This window comes from Lepidochelys kempii, chromosome 2 (genome assembly GCF_965140285.1).
Source record: "Lepidochelys kempii isolate rLepKem1 chromosome 2, rLepKem1.hap1, whole genome shotgun sequence".
In the NCBI taxonomy this organism is placed as follows: Eukaryota; Metazoa; Chordata; order Testudines; family Cheloniidae; genus Lepidochelys; species Lepidochelys kempii.
The window spans coordinates 142,381,490-142,404,016 of NC_136381.1; the positions used below are offsets into that span (position 1 = coordinate 142,381,490).

Consider the following 22,527-nt stretch of genomic DNA (forward strand, 5'->3'; position numbering starts at 1 on the left):
AACATTTCATGCAAAGCAATGTTAAACAGGAGGGAGACCTCACTGAAAAGCAGGTAAGCTGAGCTTCCCTGGAGAAATTTAAAAATAAAACCTAAATAGCTGAGCCATCCATAGTCTGTGGCTCGGGTTCTGACTGTAAAATGGGGATGATGATGTTTGGCCCCCTTTGTAAAGCACTTTGAGGCATTCATGTCAAGAGCATTGTATAAGAACCAAGTCTGCTTTTCTTCTCTGCCTCTGCTAAAAATCTAACAAGGCTGCCTACTATGAGGGTGGTTGGGCTGATATGGACACTTGGCATTGGACTGAGACCATCCAGTAATTCAGGTGGTGAACAGCAGTTGGCACATGGGGATGATTTTCACTCTCAACCGCTATGGGCTGCAATTGAACTGATGATGCTGCGGTTAAAGGTTTTGTCCCATCAGCAATCATGAGAGCCCTTCCACCCAGAAACGAATAAATCAGTTCCCATAGTGCACTGGGATCAATAGTAGCTGACATACTACTGTACTAGCAACGTATTGTGCAGTTGGCCACGGGCCTTGGTGCATGCGTGATTTTAGGACTCCTGTTTCCTAATGAGTGGAGATCATGTTTTGCTCCAGTGTGTATAATCTGTCTGTTGAGAGAGCCATGAAACATGCAGGCACAGCAGCTCAGGTTAAGGATTGGGTCTTGGCCTGGTTTTCATTGCACCGAACAAGACCCCTTCATGTTGCTTTGTATCAGTTCTTTAGTGTGAGCTAATTCCCCATCAGTTTCTTGAGTTTATAATGTGGCTGTTTATGTGTAAATGCTGCAATTGCTTATCTGTAATCCTTCCCATAGTGTCTTCCCATACTTCCCGGTGGTCAGAGCCAGAGGACAGGTCTTTGCCTCCCCACTCCAAATGTGCTGCCAAAGGTTTGGAAAATCTGTGTCTGACTCATCTGTCAATGGAACAAACTCCCCAGTGAGTGCTGCTCAGTGTGGGCTTTAATCCCATTGCAATCTGGGATTGCTTTTCCTCATGTCTTTTCAATGTCTTTCCCGGCAGTCATTAGATGACCAGGTTGAGGCCTGTGGGAAAACCGGCTTGGGACGTTGGCACACCAGTGAAAGTGAGTTTGAAAAAACATTGGTTAAAACGCAGCCCATTTCATGTTGCGGCTGTCCAGGAGGGTGCTGTGGACAGCCCTAAATTCCTCACGCTCTCGCTCTGCTCCCCTTCCCAGGACCACAGGCAGGCCTTGGGGATTTGGAGCAGGCTTGAATTTCAGTTGATTCACTCGGGAATGCTGGGGCAGAGAGGATCGTGGGATTGACCAGCTCCCAGGTGTAGGAACTTTCTGGGAACTTGCCTGTAAAAATGTATGTATTGTAACTCCTGAGAGACACAGTGTTGTTGTGAGTGTGCAGCTGCCACTCCCTACCCAGGACAACCAGAGCTGTATGTCTAGACCCCACTTTGCAGCCCCAGCTCACCCTCCCAGCACAGTCCCTTGGTGCCTGCAGAGCTGCAGCCCTGGTCAATGGGGATTTTTGTGTGTGGAGGTTTCCCAGAGAACCTGACCCAACAGCTAAATTGTCAGTGACTGAGTAGCCTCCTGATTCCCTTTCCCTGACTAGCTTGTCCCCGCTTGTGTCCTACGCCTGCTCAGAGAACAGCCTTCAAATCCCGCCCAAGGGTTTGCTGCCTAGATGCTGGGAGCGGGCACTGGGGAGACATCCCTTCAGTCTCAATTAGCACCAGAGCCTTTTACAGCTTGGTTCCCAGATAATCAGTAGGAAGCTAAGGGATATTTGAACACCCTAATAAAAGTTGGCTGAAATTGCCGCTCAGTAACTGATGGGTGCAGTGTAACCCAGCGGAGACCTTCACGAGGGACATTCAACTCAGAATTACTGACTTTGGTAAATGCTAATTCCTGCTTAATGAACAGCTGTTTCATGTAACAATTTTATTTTAAAATTGTACACAAACAGCAGAATATACAGCAGACAGTAAACACAGGCACTGTGTGCAAAATCAGGGAGGTTATATGATGACACTGTTTTCAGATTTGTCCTATTATTTGAAATAAATACAAATTCCATTTTCTAAGAAAAAACTGCAGAGACTTTTTATAAAACATGCTGTTAGTATTTTACAAGATAGTAATTCAGAGTGCACAAGGGTTAACACTCTGAAGTTAATCACAGGGTAAATATTATTAAAAACTTTTCTTCTTGCAGCATACACTAGCAAAATAATCCAGCTAATAGAAATCTGCCTCGAGAAGAGTAATCTGCAGGTCTCATTGCTAAAGTCAAATATATGGTCTGGTTAGTTCAGGTGACAAACTGTTCTGCCCCACAACTGCTCAGGAGAATCCTTGCAGAGCAATCAGTGTGGGGTTTTATGAATATTTACAAACTGATACATTTGTATAGTGTTGCAAGAAGCTGCGCTGCACTGCCCCGCCCTGGGCAGCTCTGTGGTTGGAGCAACATTAATTCCCACATGGATTTCTGAGAGGACATGCTGAGGACCTGAGGGGAGGTTAATCCCCTGATCCTGCTTAGGTTCTGCTATTCCAGTGCTGCAGAGTTGGGAGGGAAGGCTTGAGGGTTGTGGGGGAGTGTGATGGGGTATCCACCCCCCACAGGACTGGAAGGGGTTAAGGTGGCTAGGTAAGCCTATGAACTCCACAGGCTGCTGCTGGGAAAGGTCAGCCACTCCCTGGGAAGTGTTAAAATCACCTGCTACCGCTTTGTCTGGCATTTCCCAACTGTTGAGTGCTTGACTTGGCAACCTGAATGTTTTTAATGTTGCTTCTCTGCGTGCGTGTGTATTATCAAAACGCAGAACTTAGAACTTCAGAAAGATTCTGGATTGTTGGTTGTGCTGTCTGCTTAGTGTTCAACCCTACTAGCTTGGAGAGCCGAGTCTTCCCTTCCCCCTTCAAACTGCAGTAGTCCAATCAACACTGAAGAAACTAACCTTATGAACTGATAGCAACAAGTATTTTTTATTTTTAAAAAAGACACTTCCAGAACACGACAGATGTGTGGTCACATTGCTTAATGCACTACTGTAAGGTGCTCAGATACTATGGTGATTAACATGTTATAAAAACCTACATAGAATAAAAGCCATCAAGGAAGAAAGCCAAAGTTTCTCCAGAGTCATACATGAGCTTATGAAGGTTGATACCGTGTGTAACAGGGTCATTCATCTTCCACGCATCCCTTTGTGACCTGAGATCATTCTGTGGACATCCTGCCTCAGTTTCTCTTCTTTCTAGCCCCTTGTTCTTTTTAGCAGCTGTAGTTCTTCCTACGTGGCTGGAGTTTTGTTCCCCTGGTGTATCAAACTCATCTGTAGGAGCCTCTAACCCTCTGCTACTACTTCCTCAGGTGTCTTCCTTTAAGCCCAATTGGGCAGCAGGTTCAGTCACAGTGGCACTGGGCAGAGTTTCCTTTTAAAGGGGTCAGTCACACCATGCTTGTCATCATTAGAGCTTAGTCCTGCATATAGCTAAATATAGTGTAGTGGCCAGATACAGGGCATGTTGCACCTTGAAGTAAATGAAACAAATGTGCAGCCTTTTCAATACCAGTAATAGTCTCTCATGCTCAATAAGAAGATCCCTTCACCCCCATTGAAGAACAAGACCTGATTTAATGATCTAATGGCAGCTACTCAAAAGGTGTTTCAGCCAGATGCCGATGCCTGAGTTGAAATGCCTCTGGCGTTCACTCAGGAGCACAAAGAGAGAAAAAGAATATTTGTAAATGTTTCAGAACAGTTCCCAGCTGGGAGCATCGTAGCAATAAGGAACAGATAGTGCCCTCTGGCCTTCAGTTACCCTGCCCGTCCTGTTTTATATAAAACTTATCTTTTAGTTCCTTTTCAAGGGGGTTTCTAGGCTTTTGGTTGTAGTTCCAGGGGTTCTGGGTTCTTCCTTTTTTGTTATTTTTTGATCTTTAGAGAGAAATTTCTCTCCTGTTTTTGTTGTTGTGTAACTTTAGCGCCCTCGTGGCCAAGATGGAGTCTGCTCTGCAGGCAGCTCTGGCCAAGAGAAGGCACACGCAGGGAAAGTCCCTTCCACGCATAGGCGCGGGAACTAGGAGTGCAGAGGGTGCTGCAGCGCTCCCAGCTGTCAGCCCTGCACGCCCAGGGCTCCCAGCCTCAGCTCGGGCTGGGGAGTGGACAGGGGTAAGCGGGATGGCTTTCAGCACTGTTAAAAATGTTCCAGCACCACTGCTTCCATCCCAGGGGCACCTGTTCCAAACTCCTCCAGCGTGAACACACACATGCTGAAAGAGTACAATGAATACAGGAAAGGGAAATATTTATTTACCAGGAGACTGAAAGGAGAAAAACAACAGGGGAAAGCTGGGGGAAGCAGTAAAACAGGGTTACATTCAACACGGCCCACAGGCCCAGTGGTAGCACAGTCTGAAAGGGCTGACACCGAGCAATGTGTCTTCACACAGAGTTCAGGAGTCCTGGGCAAAGTTCCAGTCCAGGGGTGAGTCTTGGGTGCTCCTGGTCGTCTTTGGCACCAGTAAAGTTTCCCCAACAAACCCCTCCAGTGCCCCCTTTTGCCACTCCCTGCAAAGCCACACAGAGCCATGTGGGACAATCTCCCCACTTAACTAGTTAACATCCAATTTGTCTCTCTCTGCTCCCTTGCCCCCCAAACAGGACTTCCTCTTCCTGGAACAATCAGCACCCCACCTTCAGGAAAAAGATTTAAAGGGGCCGTGCTTTCTAAACCCCAAAGGGGTTATGGGTGTTTGGGCCGGTCAGGGAGAGAAGTCGCCCTTCCTGACACTGGCTCCAGCCTTTAAACTACTAACACTAAGGGCTTGGCTACACTTGCAGACATAGAGCGCTGGGAATTAAACCAGTCTTTGGAGACGGCAACAGGGAAAGCGCTGCCGTGTGTTTACACTGTCAGCTGCAAGCACAGTGGCATAGCCACATTAGCAGCTCTTGCAATGCCACACAGAGCAGTGCATTGTGGTAGCTATCCCAGTGAGCAAGTGGCTGCAGCATGCTTTTCAAATGGGGGGGATGGAGTGTGACAGGGAGTGGGTTGTGTGTATGTGGGGGCAGAGAGTGTGTCAGCATGCTGTCTTGTAAGTTCAGACAGCGGAAGGGGGAAACCCAAACATCAACCCCCTCTTCTCTCCCCCCGCCACCCCTCTCTCACATGCTTGCCTCGGCAGCAGCAGCATTCCACATTAATGGTTTGCTTTGTGTCCCGGAGCAGATGAGCATGCCGGCTGTGAGAAACAGAGCTTTGAAAGGGGATATCTGCATGCCTGCAGCCGAGTTCAAAACAATGACCAGAGTGGCCACTTGACTTCAGGGGATTATGGGACATTTTCGGAGGCCAGTCACAGCACAGTAATGTAACACGTCATCCACTCTGACACCCGGGCGTTTCAGCCAGGGCGCAGCAAGCTCTATGCTTCACTTGGAGGTGGATTACCAGGAGCGTTCCAGCTGCAGAGTCCAGGTGCTCTACGTGTCTTGCCAGTGTGGACACCTCAGGAGTTAGGGCGCTGGGGCTGATTTAATGCACTCTAACTTACAACTGTAGCCAAGCCCTAAAGAATCATTCTTCAAGTACCTGCTCTGTGCTTTGTCTTCAGGGCTCTCCGGCTTCTCGGTGGGGTCACTCTGGGTATTCACAGCATTTTATGATTAATTTTGTGTTTCTGGATTAATTGCTGTTTTTTGCACTCTGGCCACGATTCTGCACTCTCACAATGGAAAGTAACTCCTCTGAAGTCACTGCAGTAGAATGCTGGTGCAAGTGAGGTCAGAGTTGTGGTCACAAAATCCACGTTAGTGGTGCTGATTAGACATAGACGAGGAAAAATGTCCTGGTGGCTTTAACTGTTGAGCTGGGAACATGAATTTTTTTACTGGAGCGGGGAAGAGGCAGAGACCAGGGGACAAGGGAGGATCAGGTGCTTTTTTAGACATTCCTGTTTTGAATTTATGTTGTTTCGTGTGATACTCTCCATGGTGCTGTATTGCAGGCAAGCTGTGTCAAAGATATAACAAAGTGTTTGTTTACGTCGGACAGGCAGCAAAAAATCTGATGGCACAAGTTGGTACAAAGAAAACAGAGCTAACATAAATGATCAACTTCAACCCAGGTGTTAGCAGTGGCCAATCCACTAGTAGTCAACAGGGGCCACCCCTGCTTGTGGCTGGGATGAACTGGCAGAGTGTGGTATGGTTTCCATCACCTGGCTGTATGACATACCAAAGGCCGAATCATGGCAGGTGTTCAGCGCTCCGACTTCCATTGCACCCCATGGGGATTGGTTTGTTCAGTGAGCCAAGCGCCTGGTGGGGACCCTAGAGCTAGATGTCAAAAGTTGTTTTTGAAGTGGAGGAGGAGTTGTAGGGCGCTGCAAAGAAGATTTCTGGAGTGTGAATTCAAATCCGGACGATTTCTGACATCCTGACCTTTGCTGGCCCTGACTAACGTCCCATTGCTCCAGCCCAGCTGTAAGTGCCTCACATTATAGGGAGCTCTGCCAGCACTGCCTGTTATTAAGGTTGCCCAGGGCTTCCCATGATAAGCCTTTGTTTTCAGTTGTTTATAACATTGTCAAACTGTAAGCGTTTGGGCTGAAATTTGCCATACTGGGTGTTTGCCCTGTGGCTGAATATTTCCTGAAACATTCAGTCAAAATAATTCAGCTGTTGGTGAGAACGAGGCTAGGTGAGATGTTGTGGGTCTGTTACAGGAAGGAGACTAGATGATCACAATGGTACTTTCTGGCCTTAAAGTCTATGATTCCATTAAGACAGTGCTTAGCCCATGCTAAACATTTCTGGTGTAGTTTTCTTTTAAAAGCTCTAGTGCCCACAGGCTTTGGAACAGGGACTTGAAATTTCCCAAGGAGGTGGCTTTTGTGCCAGGGATGCGGCTTTTGCTGTCTCAGAAAATCTACCTAAATGGACCAAATGAGAAGTCTTTGAAAAGTCAGAGTTCACACACACCCAATAGAGACTTATTTGATGTTAGCAGCTCCAGCCTGGGGCTGAGCAGGACTTTCCCTACAATTGCAGCTCTGAGCTGCTGTGGTCTGTGCTGAGTCCAGGTACCTGAACTGTCTCTCCTGTGCTTTCAATGCCCCTCCCCGCCATCCTTCTGGGCCCACAGGAGGAAGCGCTAGATTTAAATGCAGAGACTAGGGGACAGGGTGAGTAGATATGGAAAAAGAGCCTAAGGGATCCTGGAAACTGGTAGGAGGTGAAAGAAACTGGCATTTGGAGTTGAGGTGAGGATGGAGAGTAGGTCTGAGTGAGAAAGGAGCCCTGCAGCCAGAGAGGAGACGGGGAGTGAGAACCAGTGGGGTGGGTGGAAGGAGGTGGGGGGGAATGGCAGACAGATCTGATGAAGAGCTGGGGTTCAGGCGAACTGGGACTGGCTGAGCAAAGAGATTGAAAGAAGGAGCTGGGGCTGGAGATTCATGGGTATTGCGATTGGATGAGGAGCCTGGGAAGTTAGATTGGTACGGGAGGCCAGGATTGGGGAGAGCTCGGCGGACTAGCAGCTAGGAGCCCCCTGAGCCCCGGGGACATGGGATTTCACAGGGCAGGACTAATTTCACAGTCCATGACATGTTTTTCACTACCATGAAATTGGTAGGGCCATGCTTATAGAAGAAGATTGAGAAGTGACTTAATTACTGTGTAGAAGTATCTTCATGGAGAGAGTAATGAGTACCAAAATGCTCTTTAATCTAGCCAAGAAAGGCACAACAAGAACCAACGGCTGAAGCCAGGGAAATTCAAATGAGAAGTAAGGCACAAATTTTTGACAGCAAGGGTGATTAACCAATGGAACAAGTTACTAAGGGAAGAGGTGGATTCTCTATTTCCTGATGGCCTCACATCACAACTGATTGTCTTTCTGGAAGGTGTTTTTTGGTGAAACACAAGCTATTGGGCTTAATATGGGTGTGTATCTGTATGAAATGTCATGGCCTGTGAAACAGAGGCCAGATTAGCAGATTTAATGGCCTCATAATCTATGAAAAACTCAGTGTGGGGTGAGGAACAGACTCTGCTGTTTTAATGGGTAGCCTGCTTGCTTCCCAGAATCGGTAATGAGCAAGTGGGGTGATCCGGGGAGCAGCTCAAACATCCAACCGGCTGGCCTGGGGCAGACTATCAGCCCTGCAAGGGAGAGGTGGGTGTGGCAGTGACTTCACAAGGGCCTTTGGCAGGAGCTCAGCCTATTGGGCAAAGGTGGTGAGGAAGCTGTGACCTCACAGAGCTCCGTTGACATCAGCCAGGGATGCAAGGCCGGGGGAACATTGGAGACCCCTGTAGCCTTGCTGCAGCAAGCCTCCTTCTCGCGGTCTCTCCTTGAGGACCAAGAGAGGATTTGTGTTCACGCACCTGAGTGTTGAGAAGGAGCTTCTTTGGGAGTTTTTGCCTTTCTGTGTTGATATTGTAGAAAGCAGACATCCCATGTGTAGAAGGTAAGATTCTCAGTGAGGGTTGGAACCTGTTCAGTCTAAGATATATGTTGCCAGCCAAGCTCCAGGCTCGGAAAACACAAGGTAAGTTGGCAAAAAAATGTCCCACCTAGGACTCCTCCCTTAGCAACTGGCTACCTAATCAGTCTGAAAATGTAATTGTAAAGGAGGAATCATCGGGCGAGTGTCTTTCTAGTAAGGTCCTGCAGGGATTGGTTCTTGGTGCTATGCTATTTAACATGTTGATCACTGTCTTAGAAGCAAATATACAATCATAACAGTAAAATCTGCAGATGACAGAAAGATTGGGGGAGTGGTAAATAACTAGGAGGACATGTCACTGATACAGAGCCATCTGGATTGCTTAGTTACCTGAGCACAAACAAATAATATGCATTTAGTATGTCCAAAAGTAAAGTTATACCTTTAGGAACAAAAAATATAGGTTATATGGACAAGATGGGGGACTTTATCCTGGGAAGCAGTAGCACTGAAAAAGACTTGGGGTCATGGTGGATAATCAGCTGACCATGAGCTCCCACTGGGACACTGTGGCCAAAAGGGAAAATACGATCCTTGGACCCATACACAGCAGAATCTCAGGTAGAAGTAGACAGGTTCTATATCTCTGTACTGGGCACTAGAGTGATCACTACTGGAATATTGTGTCCAGTTCTGGTGTCCACAATTTGAGACAGAAGCTGATACATTTGAGAGGGTTCAGAGAAGATCCACAAGAATGATTAAAGGCTTAGAAAACAAGGCTTATAATGACAGACTCCAGGAGCTCAATCTCTTTAGTTTAACAAAGTGAAAGTTAAGGGATTAGAATAAGGGAACAAATATTTGCTAATGGGCTCTTCACTTGAGCAGACAAAGGTATAACAAGATCCAATGGCTACAAGTTGAAGCTAGACAAATTCAGACTGGAAATAAGGTGAACATTTTTAACAGGTTTGGAACAATTTACCTAGGGTTGTGATGGATCCTCTACAACTGGCATTTTTAAAATCAAGATTGGGTGTTTTTCTAAAAAAACTGCTCTAATTCCTATAGGAATTATTTTGAGGGAAGTTCTATGGCCCATAGAGAAGGCCAGACTAGATGATCAGAGTGGTTCCATTTGGGCTTGGAATTTATGAATCTGTGACTCACGGGGGGCATTTGGACTTTGTCCTTTTTTGCTTCCCTTTTCCTCCTTCCCTCTTGTCTCTCCTTCTCTTTTTTCTTGTTCCATTTCTCTCTGCTGCTCTTCTTCCTGAGGCGGGTGGGGCTGTTCTCCAGCTATCATTGTAGGAGGCCCTCACAAGAGGTTGGGCTGGAATTGTGCACTGACAGAGATCTCCACCAGAGTGATCTCCTCTCATGACTAGTGCTATCTTTTGGCCATCTGTTGAGAATGCTCAGCCTCCAGTCCCTGAGAGTCTCCACACTGATTGGCCCAGTTTGAAGTTATCGCTGAGTTAATGGGTGGGAGACTGAGGTCATTGTTCGCTGAGTGCAGTGAGACATGGCATTTCTTTGTCTGTAACGGGGTAATTTTTGAAGACTACGTTCAATTGATTCCAAAATTTCAGGGAATTTCTAGGCATCAATGGGAAGAATCTTGTTGATTTTGGTGACAATTGGAAAACAAAACCACCACAAAAGCCTGGTTTCCACACTCTGCTGTAAGCGGAAGGGCATTGTGACTTTGGAGTCAACTCAGGCAGTCAGTGCTAACTCTCTGCAGGTGATTTGCATAATTCAACCCCATTGGTGAAAAGAAGTCAGCAAATGAAACTGCAGGTTTCAATGGGAGAGATGACCAAGTCAGGCAGCAGGCTTAGGGTTTATGCTCAGGGTTATTGGAGTGAGTGATGGGTGGCTGAGTTACCCCTGATGTTACAATGTTACTGCTCAGGCTCCTCTGCCTGCAGCGCCACATGGGCAGTGACTGTCGGGGAAGGTTTTGTTGATCTGAAACTTGTAAAACAAGAAGAGCAGATAAGGAATGGCTTAGATGATTTGACAATAAAATGTAGGTTTTGTGGCAGTATCCTCTGCATTTGTTACTGGTTCAGGGACAGCCACAGCATTCCTGCTCCCTGTTAAATGGGCCTGCATAAACAAACAAGTGTCCGACCTGCTAGTTAGTCTCTTTTAAGACTGAGCAAATAATACACAACAAATGATTGATATGGTGAATTTTGCTGCCTTTTCTCCTTAATGGAATATGAGCAGTTTATGATTTTTGTGAATAAAGTAGTTCTTCTAAAATCAAGGTGAATAAAAATCAATGGATGTTTCAAAACTGAAAACCCAAAAGGGGATTTTTTAAATGTAGATTAAAAGCAGGTTTATTTTTTGAAAAACAAACCTATTCGGGATTAAATTTGAAAGCATGACAACCTAACTTTAAGGCCTAAAGTTGCTTTAAACTAATTCAAATAAAATAAAAATATTTGTTGCCAAGTTTCAGAGGAAGTCAAGCCACTGAACTGTTGGAAGTCATTGGCTAAGCACCTGGGTCCAGAGTTTATTGAAATGCTAAAACAGATTTTGGCAGCAATAACCTCTTCTGCGGGTGTGGAAAGAATATTTTCTTCATTTCAGTTGATACAGCTCATTCAGTTCAATGACTAGATCATTCAAATTTAAGAAACTGACTGGGAGTTGGAAAAAGCAGGAACGTTTCTTTTCCTCTTCTAATCTATGAATAAACACTAGACCAGAGGGGATATGACTTACTAATTCTAAAATCTTGAAGAACATTATGACCAGGAACAAACAGTTCAATTCACTTACTAGAGATACTTCCTTACCTTAGTTCGTTTTAAACGAAAAATATGTTTCAATCAACTTTTTTGTTTTTATGTATCCCACACATCAACATGTTTTAATGGGTACCTATTCATGAGAATCAATCTTTCGTTAGGAAAATAACTAAAAAGTACAAATGCAAAACATTCTGGATGAAATCAATCCACCCTGATCTCTATTGTCTGGGCCTACAAGGCTAGAAACAGACAGGGACCCATAACAAATTCCAGTCCTGTTAGCATCCATGCCTCTAACTCCAAGGAACAATTGAAGGCAGTGGGAGACAGAGGGGCTCTGACAATTTCTAACCCATGATTGCAAACACGGAGATGTGTTATTGGCATTGGATGGGGGACAAGTAGGAAATCAGTAGGGATTCTTGTTCCAAACAACAATCACCCATTGTCCTATTGAGCTCAAAGGGCTCTAACGCCCCGACCTGCTCAAATTTCTCTCCTGCTTGGAGTTAGAGAAATGTCTCCAACCCCATTATACAGATGGAGAAACTGAGGTAAAGAGAAAGCAAGTGACCTATCCATGGTCACACAGCAAGGTTGTAGCAGAGCCAGAAAGAGAAGCATATGAAAAAAGTGTTATCAAAAATGTTTTGTATTTAAAACTAACTGATTTCTTCAACAAAAGGAAATATTATCTGTAGTTAGTGAACTGACTTGATGCATTCTGGTCACCACGTCCTTCTAGATTTATGAACTAGTAGATCTCATCCCCTCACACCTAGTTTTTATCCATAGATTGAAGGAGGAAAACCAGTTTGGCTGCTTTGTCAACACCCAATGGCTTTCATAAATTTCAATGGACTACTCATTGAACTGAACTTTTTGAATAAGTTGAAAGAAAGAAAATATTCTCTGCACCTTCCAAGGAAGCTACTGTTGTCCAAAGCTGTGTTAGCATTTCAGCTAACTTTGGTGCCAGGCTTAGCCTTGATTTCAGTGGTTTGACTGTCTTAAAAACTTGGCAGTGACCATATTCCATTTAATGTTATTTTTCTCTTCTTTTTAAATTATTTTAAGAGTTGTGATGGGTTCAGTCACAAAGACCCCCTTGGGACTGTTAGCTAGTGTGCTTAGACTACCTCTGAGCCTGTTTTCTCTGCTAATCTGCTGCAACACAGACCAAGAGTCTGATCCACACCCCCAAAGCTGCAGACTTAACTGAAAATGGCTTAGCAGGTGCTCCTGTCTCTAGCACCCAGCTCTCAATGGGATCCAAACTCCACATAAATCTATTTTACTCTATAGAAAGCTTATATTGGGTAAACTCATAAATTGTCCACCCTCTATAACACTGATAGAGAGATATGCACAGCTGTTTGTTTGCTCCCCCAGGTATTACCTACTTACTCTGGGTTAATTAATAAGCAAAAAGTGATTTTATTAAGTATAAAAAGTAGGATTTAAGTGGTTCCAATAACAGACAGAACAAAGTAAGTTACCAAGCAAAATAAAACAAAACACGCAAGTCTAAGCCTAATACAGTATGAAACTGAATACAGGTAAATCTCACCCACAGAGATGTCCCAATAAGCTTCTTTCACAGACTAGACTCCTTCCTAGTCTGGGCCCAATCCTTTTCAGACCAGCATTGTGGTTTATAGCTTGGGTACAGCAATCACTCACACCCCCATAGTTACCTGAAAGAAACTGGAACAAAGATCTGTATCTCTTTGGGGTGGAGAGGCCATCTCTTGAGCCAGCTGAAGACAAAATGGAGGGGTTGCCCAGGGCCTTTTATATTCTCTCTCTTGTGGGCGCAAACCCCTTTGTTCTTCTGTGCAAAATCACAGCAACAAGATGGAGTTTGTAGCCACCTGGGCAAATCACGTCCATGAAGGATTCAGCTTTTTGCAGGCTAACGCCATTGTTTACATGTTAGTTTGAACGTTCCCAGGAAAGCTCAGATGTGGACTGATGTCTCCCAAAGTCCATTGTCAGTTAAGTGTTTCTTGATTGGGCACTTACTCAGAATAGTCCTTTCTCAAGAAGCTGACCAAATGCTTCACTGAGGCTACTTAGAATCAAATACATTGAGATACAAGTACATAACAAATATTCATAACTTCAAATACAAAAATGATACACACATACGGATAGCATAATCATAACCAGCAAATTACAACCTTACCTTACTTGACCTCCTTTGTACAAGATTTGGTGCAACTATAAAACCTTGGTTGCAACAATGATCTATTCGGTCATAGAATCATAGAATCTCAAGGTTGGAAGGGACCTTAGGAGGTCATCTAGTCCAACCCCCTGCTCAAAGCAGGACCAATCCCCAATTTTTGCCCCAGATCCCTAAATGGCCCCCCTCAACGATTGAACTCACAACCCTGGGTTTAGCAGGTCAATGCTCAAACCACTGAGCTATCCGTCCCCCCATGTCATGTCACAGTTCATGTCAATAATGTCACACCCTCCTCCTGAACATACTGCCAGAGACTTGGACACTGTCCATGGCAGAGGCAGTACTTGTAAAATCCCTGTTTGTCTCTGGTTACACATCCTCCCAGTGCCTTTTAAACCCTATGATGTCATTCACAGGTGTTCTAGCAAGGTTTGGGGTTCCTGGTCCCTGGGTGCCTGAAACATGTTAGGGTGTAGTATTGCTAACAGAATGCAGATAGCAATATCTGTTAAACTGTAGGTGTCTTGGCATTTAGCCACTAATGCCATGAGGCAGTGTGCCTCAGTTTCCCCTTCCACACAGCAGCATAGGCCTGTTATGCTTTTGCTACTGTGCCAAGCTTCCAGCTTGTTTACAGGTATAAGCTGAAAAGCAACATGCTTGTGGGAATGTTTTGTCACCATCCTAGCATGTATATATGTTTTTTCCACAAATCAGGTATGTCACGCATCTTTAAAGGGTTTACCATTAGTATTAATTCCTTTGTCTTGGCCCCTAGATGAAGTAGCAAAAGACACAAGATTAACTGCAAATCTACGGCGGACAGTCTCTGTTCACACAATGTAGCTTGTTCAGTGTCTATTGCATTTCCCAGTTCCTTTGTGTACCATGGTAGGGGTTTAGACACAGAGTCTCCTGTCTCTTTGGAGAAGGCTCTCAAATCAGGCACGTGATTCAGGTCCTGTCAAGGAAAGGGTGCACTGCAACCATGCCTGCCCTCGGCCCCCTCCCTCTGGAATTTCTTTGGGTTGGACCCCACCCCCTTGTGAAGCTTCCCAAATGCAAAGTTTTTTCTGCTCCCAGCCTTGAAGAGACAGTGTTATCTTTCACAAGGATAGCAGGAATAACATTCTTTAATGGAGTGTTTTAGATTGGTAAAATCCCCTTGGTCACCCCACTCTCTGTTCCCAACAGGTCAGCTAGGAGGACTCACCCCTCCAGGAGATCTGACCCCCCAGTCTTTCCTTAAAACCTGATCCACAGTTGAGGGGTCTGGCATTTCAGATGCAGATTTTTCACCCTTCTCCTGGGGAAAAGCCTCCCTACAAAAGGTGAGCAGACCCTACTGTCCCCCCTCACCTTCTGTCGGGACTTCCGTCTCTGGGCTCCCCTCTAGGTCTCCCAAAAGGGAAGGTGACCCTGATCCCGCTGTGGGCTCACAGCTACTAGCTATAACAGACCCTTCACTGGCCAGCAAAATCCCCCTTGCCCTTTCCCTCAGGTTGGCTTGCTTCCAGCTACAGAGTCTTTGGGGCTGTTCCCACCGTAGCAGTCACCAGGACCCCAACTTCCATCTCTGGGATACATGTCTCTGTGTACCCCAGGGAAGGACCTGTCCCCTGCTGACCTGCAACTTCCTGGCAGTCAGCAGCTGGGAAGGTTTCCCTCTTACAAGGTGGAACATCTCCCTCCCCCAGGAGATGATTTCAGGACAGGAGCTGGCTTTGTCCAGCCCCTCCTGCAGGGACTTGCCTTGAGCCCCAGGGCTACAGGAACTGCTTTCGACTGCCCCTTCCCCCAAAGCTGCATTCTCCACGGCTACAGACCTTTGATGGAGCACTGCTCCATAGCACTTACAGAGCAGCTTTTCCTGGGTAAATCTCACTGTGCTTTACAATAGTGGGTAAGTATTAGATCCCCATTTTACTGCTGGGGAATGAAACATAGAGAGGGGGAATGGCTTCCGACATGCATCCGACGAAGTGGCTGTTCACCCACGAAAGCTCATGCTCCAATACGTCTGTTAGTCTATTAAGGTGCCACAGGGCTCTTTGCCGCTTTTACAGATCCAGACTAACACGGCTACCCCTCTGAAGCTTGGCTTCCCCAAGGTTGCATAAGTCAATAGGAAAACCACCAATGAAATCCAGGAGTCCTGACTCCCAATCCCCTGCCTCAGTCACTCCAGCAGGTCACACTCACTCTCAGAGCTAGGGACGCTGGGAATAGGGTCCTGCTTGCAACTGCCAGCTCTGGAAAGGATCTTTCCTTTAGGGGTTAGTATAGGGGCCTGGACACAGGGCTCCTGGACTCAATCCCTAGCTCTGTCACTGACTCCCAGTGCAACCCTGAGGCAGTGGCTACCCCTGCCCAGACCACAGTTTTCTATCAGTGCGGTTGGAGTTCCTCCCCTACAGCCCTTGGCTTGTCAGGCTTCAGGAATGTGCACAACGTACTAGGAGACCCTGAGACGGGAGGTGACTTGCCCGCTGTATGTCAGTGTTCTGGACCTCAGCTGCTTGCCTGAGTTTATCCATCCCTGGGCAATAAATCATAGTCTTGTTTTCACAGCCACTGTCAGTCTCCCGGTTTCTACACCCTGCCCTACTGGCAGGGAATTGTGCAGCTCCTTTTCCAGCCCTCCTTGGTGCGGGAGAGCAATGAATAGGGCCAGGAACAGACCAACGCTGAGCATCTGCCACCCAGCACTACGCCATCTAGAGCAAGTGAGTGGCAGGTAGCATTTCCTCAGAGGCTTCCCTGTTCTTCTTGGGGAGGAGCAGTAATGGGGGGGAATCTCCCCCCGTGAGACTAGATTTACTAACACAGCCCCCTGCAGCCCTTCACTCTGGGCCTGGGCAGCATGTTTCTTGCAGGGTGTTCTTCAGAGCCATCTCCAGCATGGTGAAAATAGCCCAGCACTAGGGCTCCCAGCCCTTCCCTTATAGGAGACTGTTCCCCAGGCTGAGTCTCTTGGGGGTCAGACCCTGCCAGCTGCTGAACACCCACAACTCCAATCAGTGGGAACTGAGGGGGCTCATGCCTCATATGATTTGGTCCTTGTGAAGTTTAGCTGGGGACGAGTTCCCAGGGCAAGCTCAGACTCCTTCCCGGGTTCTGGTCTTTCTCTAGCCAGGGAGTGTGTGTGGCCTTGGGTGGAGGAGGGAGCTGCTTGTCCAAACAGACTGAAAACCCCACGGCTCTCAAAGGATGAGACTCCCCCTGTGTCACAGTGCTCAGTGAGGAGGGGGAGCTTTGGGAGCAGCCTGTGCTGTGAGCTGCTGCCAGTGTGTGTAGATTGCCATCCCTGTGCCCCATGGTGGGGCGTGCAGTGAGGGGGAGGAGAGGTGGGGGCGGAGAAGACAGGCCTGTTAGTGAGAGGCTGCCTTGACCCCAAACTCACGGCTGCTCCCCACTCGGTTCCAGGATGAAGCAGATGCTGGGAAGAAGGCTCCAGAGCCAGTGGGAAGCAGCTACTGGCTTCCCCAAGAGGAGAGCGGCCCCTCTGTCCCCGCTGGTGGGGAAGCAGCTTGTGGCCAGGCCAAGTGGTGGACGTGCCTGGCGTTCTGGAGGAGGAAGACACCAGCTCCCAGAGCAGGCCCTGAGGCACCTTCGGGGCCAAAATGGAGGTGGCCCAGGGTGCAGCTCTGCAGGAGGGAGCCAGGACAGGGTGGGAGCCGGGCAAGGCAGCTCTGGGGCTTCCTCTCCAGGAAGCAGAGGAGCCAGGAGCCCAGTGCCAGGGCCCAGCAGGAGCCATGCCCCTGCCTGGCCCCTAAAGAGTCCCCACCCTGCCTAGGACAGGAGATGGACAACCCCTGCTCTAGCACCAGCAGCTCCACCTACTCCCAGGGGGCCAGCAGCACCTCCGAGGAGTGTGAGAGCCTTGAGGCTGGAGGCTCCCACAGTACTGGTGAGGGGAGACCCAAGGGAAAGGGAGAGTGACTGGGGCCGGGGGTAGGGGTGGGGGGCTAGTAACACCTTGTGCCCATTGGTTCGCCAAGGTGTCTGGTCTCAGCCACGCGAGCCCCGCTGACACCAGTGGGAGAGGCACAGCCACACCCTGCGCAGGGCATTCTGGGTGGAGTCGGGGGAGCTCCAGCCTCCCGGACCCCTAATGTTGATGGAGGGGGCTGACTCCCATGGGACCCTGAGCTGATGGGGCTGTGGGCGTTTCTGGGAGCGGCAGGGTGGGGCCTGCTCTGCCCTGGGGTTCCTTACAGAGGAGGGGGGCACATTATCCCTTCTCTCTCCATTTCACCCCGTCCTTCCCCTTGGCAGCAGCGGGAGTCACCCTCTCTCCTTCTCTGCCTGGTGCAGGGACCCGCAGTGTCCAGCTGGAGGACGAGGAGGAGGATGTGTCCCCAGAGGAAGCTGCCATCAGGGTCATCCAGCAGCATCTCCAGTGCAGAGCTGAGGTACAAAAATCCCCCAGCTGAGCTGGCGACAAGTCTGTCCTGCCCCTTGTTCCATCCCCACCCCCAGCAGGGGGGGTCTTGTCCCAGAGAAGCCATAACCCCCTAAAGGGGGGCACTTCTCCCATGTTATCTGGGACCCCCCAAGAGGGGGTGTTTGTCTCACACAGGCCAGGGCCTCCTCCCCCCCACAGACATTGTCCCAGTTACAAACACTGCCTTTGCAGGAAGACACTTGTGGATTCGGGAAGGGGGAGCTTTTCCTGTCCAGCCCCATGGAGGACCTGGGCCCTGGAACCAGTTTGGGTGAGGCAGGCAGGTCCCTATCTAACAGGCTCTCTCTTCCCCCAATCACACTCCTAGTGGGTGCAGGACAGGGCCAAGCAGCTCCGCTTCCTGCACGCTATCCCCACTCTGTGCTTCTCCGCACAAAAGCAGGGACAGGACACCCTGCGGCCGCACTGCTCCAAAGCGGCCCTCATGGGGAGCATTGCGGTGAGTGAGACCCCGTGTCCAGCCCCTGCAGGGAGGGAGCAGACATGGGACGAAGAGAGACCTCCCCTGGGCTTGGGAGGGGGTGGGGAGATGGTGGGGCTGGAGGGGGCAGCAGAGGACAGGGATTCCTGGGGCTGAGGATTGGGGAGCAGAGAAGTGGGAAATTCTGGTACTGAGCCAGAGCTGGCAGTGGGGGAATTGTAGGGCCGGAGGGGCAGCTGAGCCTGAGGGGAGGGAGGAATTGGGGCATCCCAGCTGGAGAGAGGGAGGGAGGGGAGTAAGTTCAATGGGTGGGAGGAATGGGGGGGGGGGGCAGCTGGATCGGCGGGAGGGGGATTACGCTGGCTGTGTCTGCAGTGCACTTTGGCCTCCTCCCTGGGAAGCCCCTGTGGGTCAGCGGGGCCTGAATCTCACCCGCTGTTTTGTCTCCTTTGGGTCTCCCAGGAGCTGATTGAAGACCTTCCCCTGGAGTCTGAGCCAAGCTCCATCCTCTCCAGCTCTATGGCCACGATTTGCCACCTCAGGTACCAGGACCCTCCCGTCCAGCTGCCCTAATCCAGGTGCTCTTCAGGCCTAGACCCCAGACTCACAGATCCTCCCCCTCTTAGGTCACCCCCAATAGTGACTGTTCTCATCCTCCGGCCAAGGGGGCGGAACGGTCCCTCTTTCCTGGCTGGATGGTTGATTTTACTCCAGTGATGTTACAGTGGCCTTAGGGAGAGGATCATTTGGGGGCGTATAACAGGAGCAGCAGGGTCCAGTGGTGAGATCAGGGGAACGAGCCCTATTCCAGCACTGCCACTGACTGGCTCTGTGACTTCAGCCAGGTCACTGTGCTCCTTGGCACCTTCGTTTCCATATTTGCTGGCCTGTGCCTATTTCCCTCATGTTTCATGTCCATGGTGGTACCAGCGTCACTCTGGTGCTTCAGAGTCTCATACAAGCTCCTCTCTCCTGCCAGCAAACTGAAGCAGCCTCTGGAGCTGGAGCTGGAATCAGGCCTCCTGCAAGCTGCCCTGTACAGCGTTTTTACCATGTGTCCAGGGAAGGACACCGCTCACTTCCGGGTAGGTCACCATCCTCCTTCTCTGTCCCAGCAGCAGGAGCAGCCTGTGGTCCCTGCTCCCTTGGTTTGATGGAGCTGCTGAGAATAGGGGAGGAGTGAGCAGAGCTGGGAACAGGCCCAGAGGTTAACAAAATGGCAGGGAAGACCCCTTCCCCCCAGAAGAGATAGTGTTACCCGTCTTTGGCAGATCCTCTCCTTCCCTCCTCATTCTGTGCTTTGCTGCCTGGACTCTGTCCGGGTGCCTCACTCCCATCCATTGCAGTTTGGATGTTCAATTCCCTGCTGGGTACCAGGCCCTGTACAGAGAACTGCTAAGGGCAAGGATTGAAGAGCCAGCTGACATCTGGCCCTGAACTCTTGCTAAGTGTCCCTGGGGAGATGTGAATGGGAGAGGCCAGGATGTGTCTTTAGGGTCTTGTCAGGGCTCCCCAAAGAATCCTCCTAATCATCCCCTGTCCGGTGTAACCACAGATCCCATGACTGATGGGTGCTCCCTCCTCTTGCAGGCTCTGCCCAAGGCCTATGCAGATAGCCTGGACATCATGCTGAGGAGCCTGCTGACGGAAATGCCCACCACGGACAAGCTGGAGCACCTCTTGGAGGTGAGCACAATGGCGGGGTCCGGGGGGAGTTTCTCCTTAACCCCATAGGAGGGCTGCAAAGGAGAGACTGGAAGAGTCACATTTCCATTGCATCCTCCCAGCTGGGACCCAGCGGGCCAGACTTTGCCAGAGCTGTCAGTGAAGTGCAATGTTGGGGCCCTTCTGCCTTTGGGGGGAAAGAGGGAAAGAGCTGGGACTGAAAGCCAGAGCTCTGCATAGTTCTGTTAAGCACTAACAGTGGGCACCAGGCCTGGCTGGGGACTGAGAGACTGAAAGTCCTGTGAGATCCAGGACATGGGCCTCTGAGAAAAGTCACTGGCTCCTTTCTAGGGGGACCCCGAGTACAGGAGGATCCTCAGGGAATCCGCTCTTCTGTCCTACGGACACTGCAATGCCCAGAGGGATTGTCCTCACAGCCACTCCCTCCATCCCACCAAAGCCTTTGCATCTGGGGAGGGGCCAGGACATGTGCCTTGATCCTGATGTGCTGTTCATGGAGCAGGGGTTCAGAAAGGATGGACCAGCCCCAAAACCGAACATCGTCCTAGTCTGGAGAGACAATGACAGCTTTTGCCCAGCAGGACCTGGGCAGTGCCCTGGGTGCAAGAACCCCTTTCAAAGTTCTGTGATCAGCCAGTCAGCTATTCCACCCTGAGCACAATGTCTCAGCCCCATTGGGAGGGGGAGAGGCTCGTTTGTAGAGCGTGTGCACCTGCCTCCTGACCCTCACCTGCCTCCTTCTCCCACAGAACGTCAATTTCCGGATGCACTCCAGAGAGAAGCAGAAGAAAGCCAGGGCCATACAGAGCAGCACTGCCCTGCTCCGATTCGCTACCTGCCTCCTGGGATTTGATGTAAGTGACCTTTGACCCCAGCATCCCGCACAGCCAGGGCTGGCCCTGACAGGCTGTTGGATGAGCAGCTGCAGGGGTTCTAGATTGAGAGGGCCCCTGTGGGGAGGCAGAGTCAGAGTCAAAACTGGGAATCAACTAGGCTTGAGTCAAGTTCCTCTTCTCCTGGCTAAGTGGTTCCCCCTGGGTCCATAGGGGACTGTGCTCCAGAGCCCACTGGCTGGCAGATTCGTGTCTGGCCTCTTGTTATTCTGGAGCAGCTGGGGAGCAAGTCCTCGTAGAGGGTGGTTGCCCTGGTCCCTTTGCTCCAAGCTCCCCTGGGGGCAAAGAGAATGAGATCTCTAGCTGTAGCTCCTCTCCCCCAGCCCCTCCTACAGATGGAGTGGGAGGAGAGAGACTCCTGGCCCAGGGCAGATGGAGAGCTGAAGGTAGAATGGTGATGGATTCCCCTCTCCTCCTCCTTCCATCAGAGCTCATCTGACTTCCCCAAGGTGGGCTACCTTGTGGCACAGCTGGGTCTGTATATCACTGACCCACCAGATGACATCAGCCGGCAAGCCAGGGGGGAATTTACTTACTCTGCCAGCTACTGCTGCAGAAGAGGGGTAAGAAACACAGCTGGGCAATGGGACCCTACAGAAACAAGCCCCTCGGAGACTAACTCCAGCTGGACATTGGGACTCCTATAGAACTAAGGCTTCTTGTTTTAGACCAACTGGAGCTGGGCAGAGGGACCCCAATAGAAACAAGGCCCCTCCTTTGAGACTCTCTCTGCTGGGTAATGGGAACCTAGAGAAAGAAGCCCCCTCCTCTGAGATGGACCCCAGCGTAGATGCTGATTATTTCTCTTCCCTGCTCCCTGAATCAGGGGGATGAGCGTGAAAGTGCCAGGGAAATTGGCTGTTTTATCTCCGAGCCCAGCTCTGTCCCCCACCCCAGGGAAATCAGCCCATCCATGGGGCTGCCAGCTGGTGAGGGGACAGGAATGGAGCTACTGAGACACATGGAGAGAAGTGAAGTCAGGGGCAGGAGCAGGGACCACAGGGGAAGGACACAAAGCCTGTAGGATGTCACCAGTTGGGTACCTAGGGCCAGATCCTGACTTCAGTGGAAGTGGGGGTTCCCAGAACACACAGACAGTAAGGGTCACTGTGATGAATGGAACAAACCCCCCTACTAAACCACCTGGTGGGGACCCTGCGATTCCATTGGGGCACGGATACTGCGAAGGCCCCAGCCAGTGAGCACCCAGCAGTGGGAACAGGAGACAGGCACTGAAAGCAGAATGGCAAACCTCACAAACCTGCGTGTCTTTCTCCCCAAGGGCTGAACATCAGAGATGCCAAGGAGCTGTGGTGCCGGGAGGGGCTCGAGATCACCAAGCGCCTTGGCTACAGGAATATGGCCAGGGTGGGGGAGGTAAGGACTCTCAGCTGGTGCATTGCAGCAGCTCAGGTGCCGAGCTGTGTCTCCCCCTGCAGTGGCTGTGTCCTGGATACAGGGCCAGAGACTACTCCTTATTTCCAGCTGACAGTGTTCAGCTGCAAGAGGCTGAGGATCCTGGGTTTGTGTGTGTTACATGGATCCATTGCTAAGTGGCATAAAAGGAATCCCCTGAGGGGGTTGAGTTAATGGAGGATTGTATCTCAAGGGATCTGGCTCTG

General features: G+C 49.6%; 1 protein-coding gene across 1 annotated transcript; it reads left to right on the forward strand.

Annotated features, from left to right (window-relative positions):
* Window positions 1-19,243: 19,243 nt before the first annotated feature.
* LOC140906137 (maestro heat-like repeat-containing protein family member 7) lies at window positions 19,244-22,276 on the forward strand. The gene is made up of 5 exons (XM_073329641.2): window positions 19,244-19,411; window positions 19,917-20,012; window positions 20,762-20,866; window positions 21,334-21,468; window positions 22,188-22,276. Exons 1-5 carry the CDS (start codon window positions 19,244-19,246, stop codon window positions 22,191-22,193), a joined length of 510 nt encoding a protein of 169 aa, XP_073185742.2. The 3' UTR covers window positions 22,194-22,276.
* Window positions 22,277-22,527: the final 251 nt, after the last annotated feature.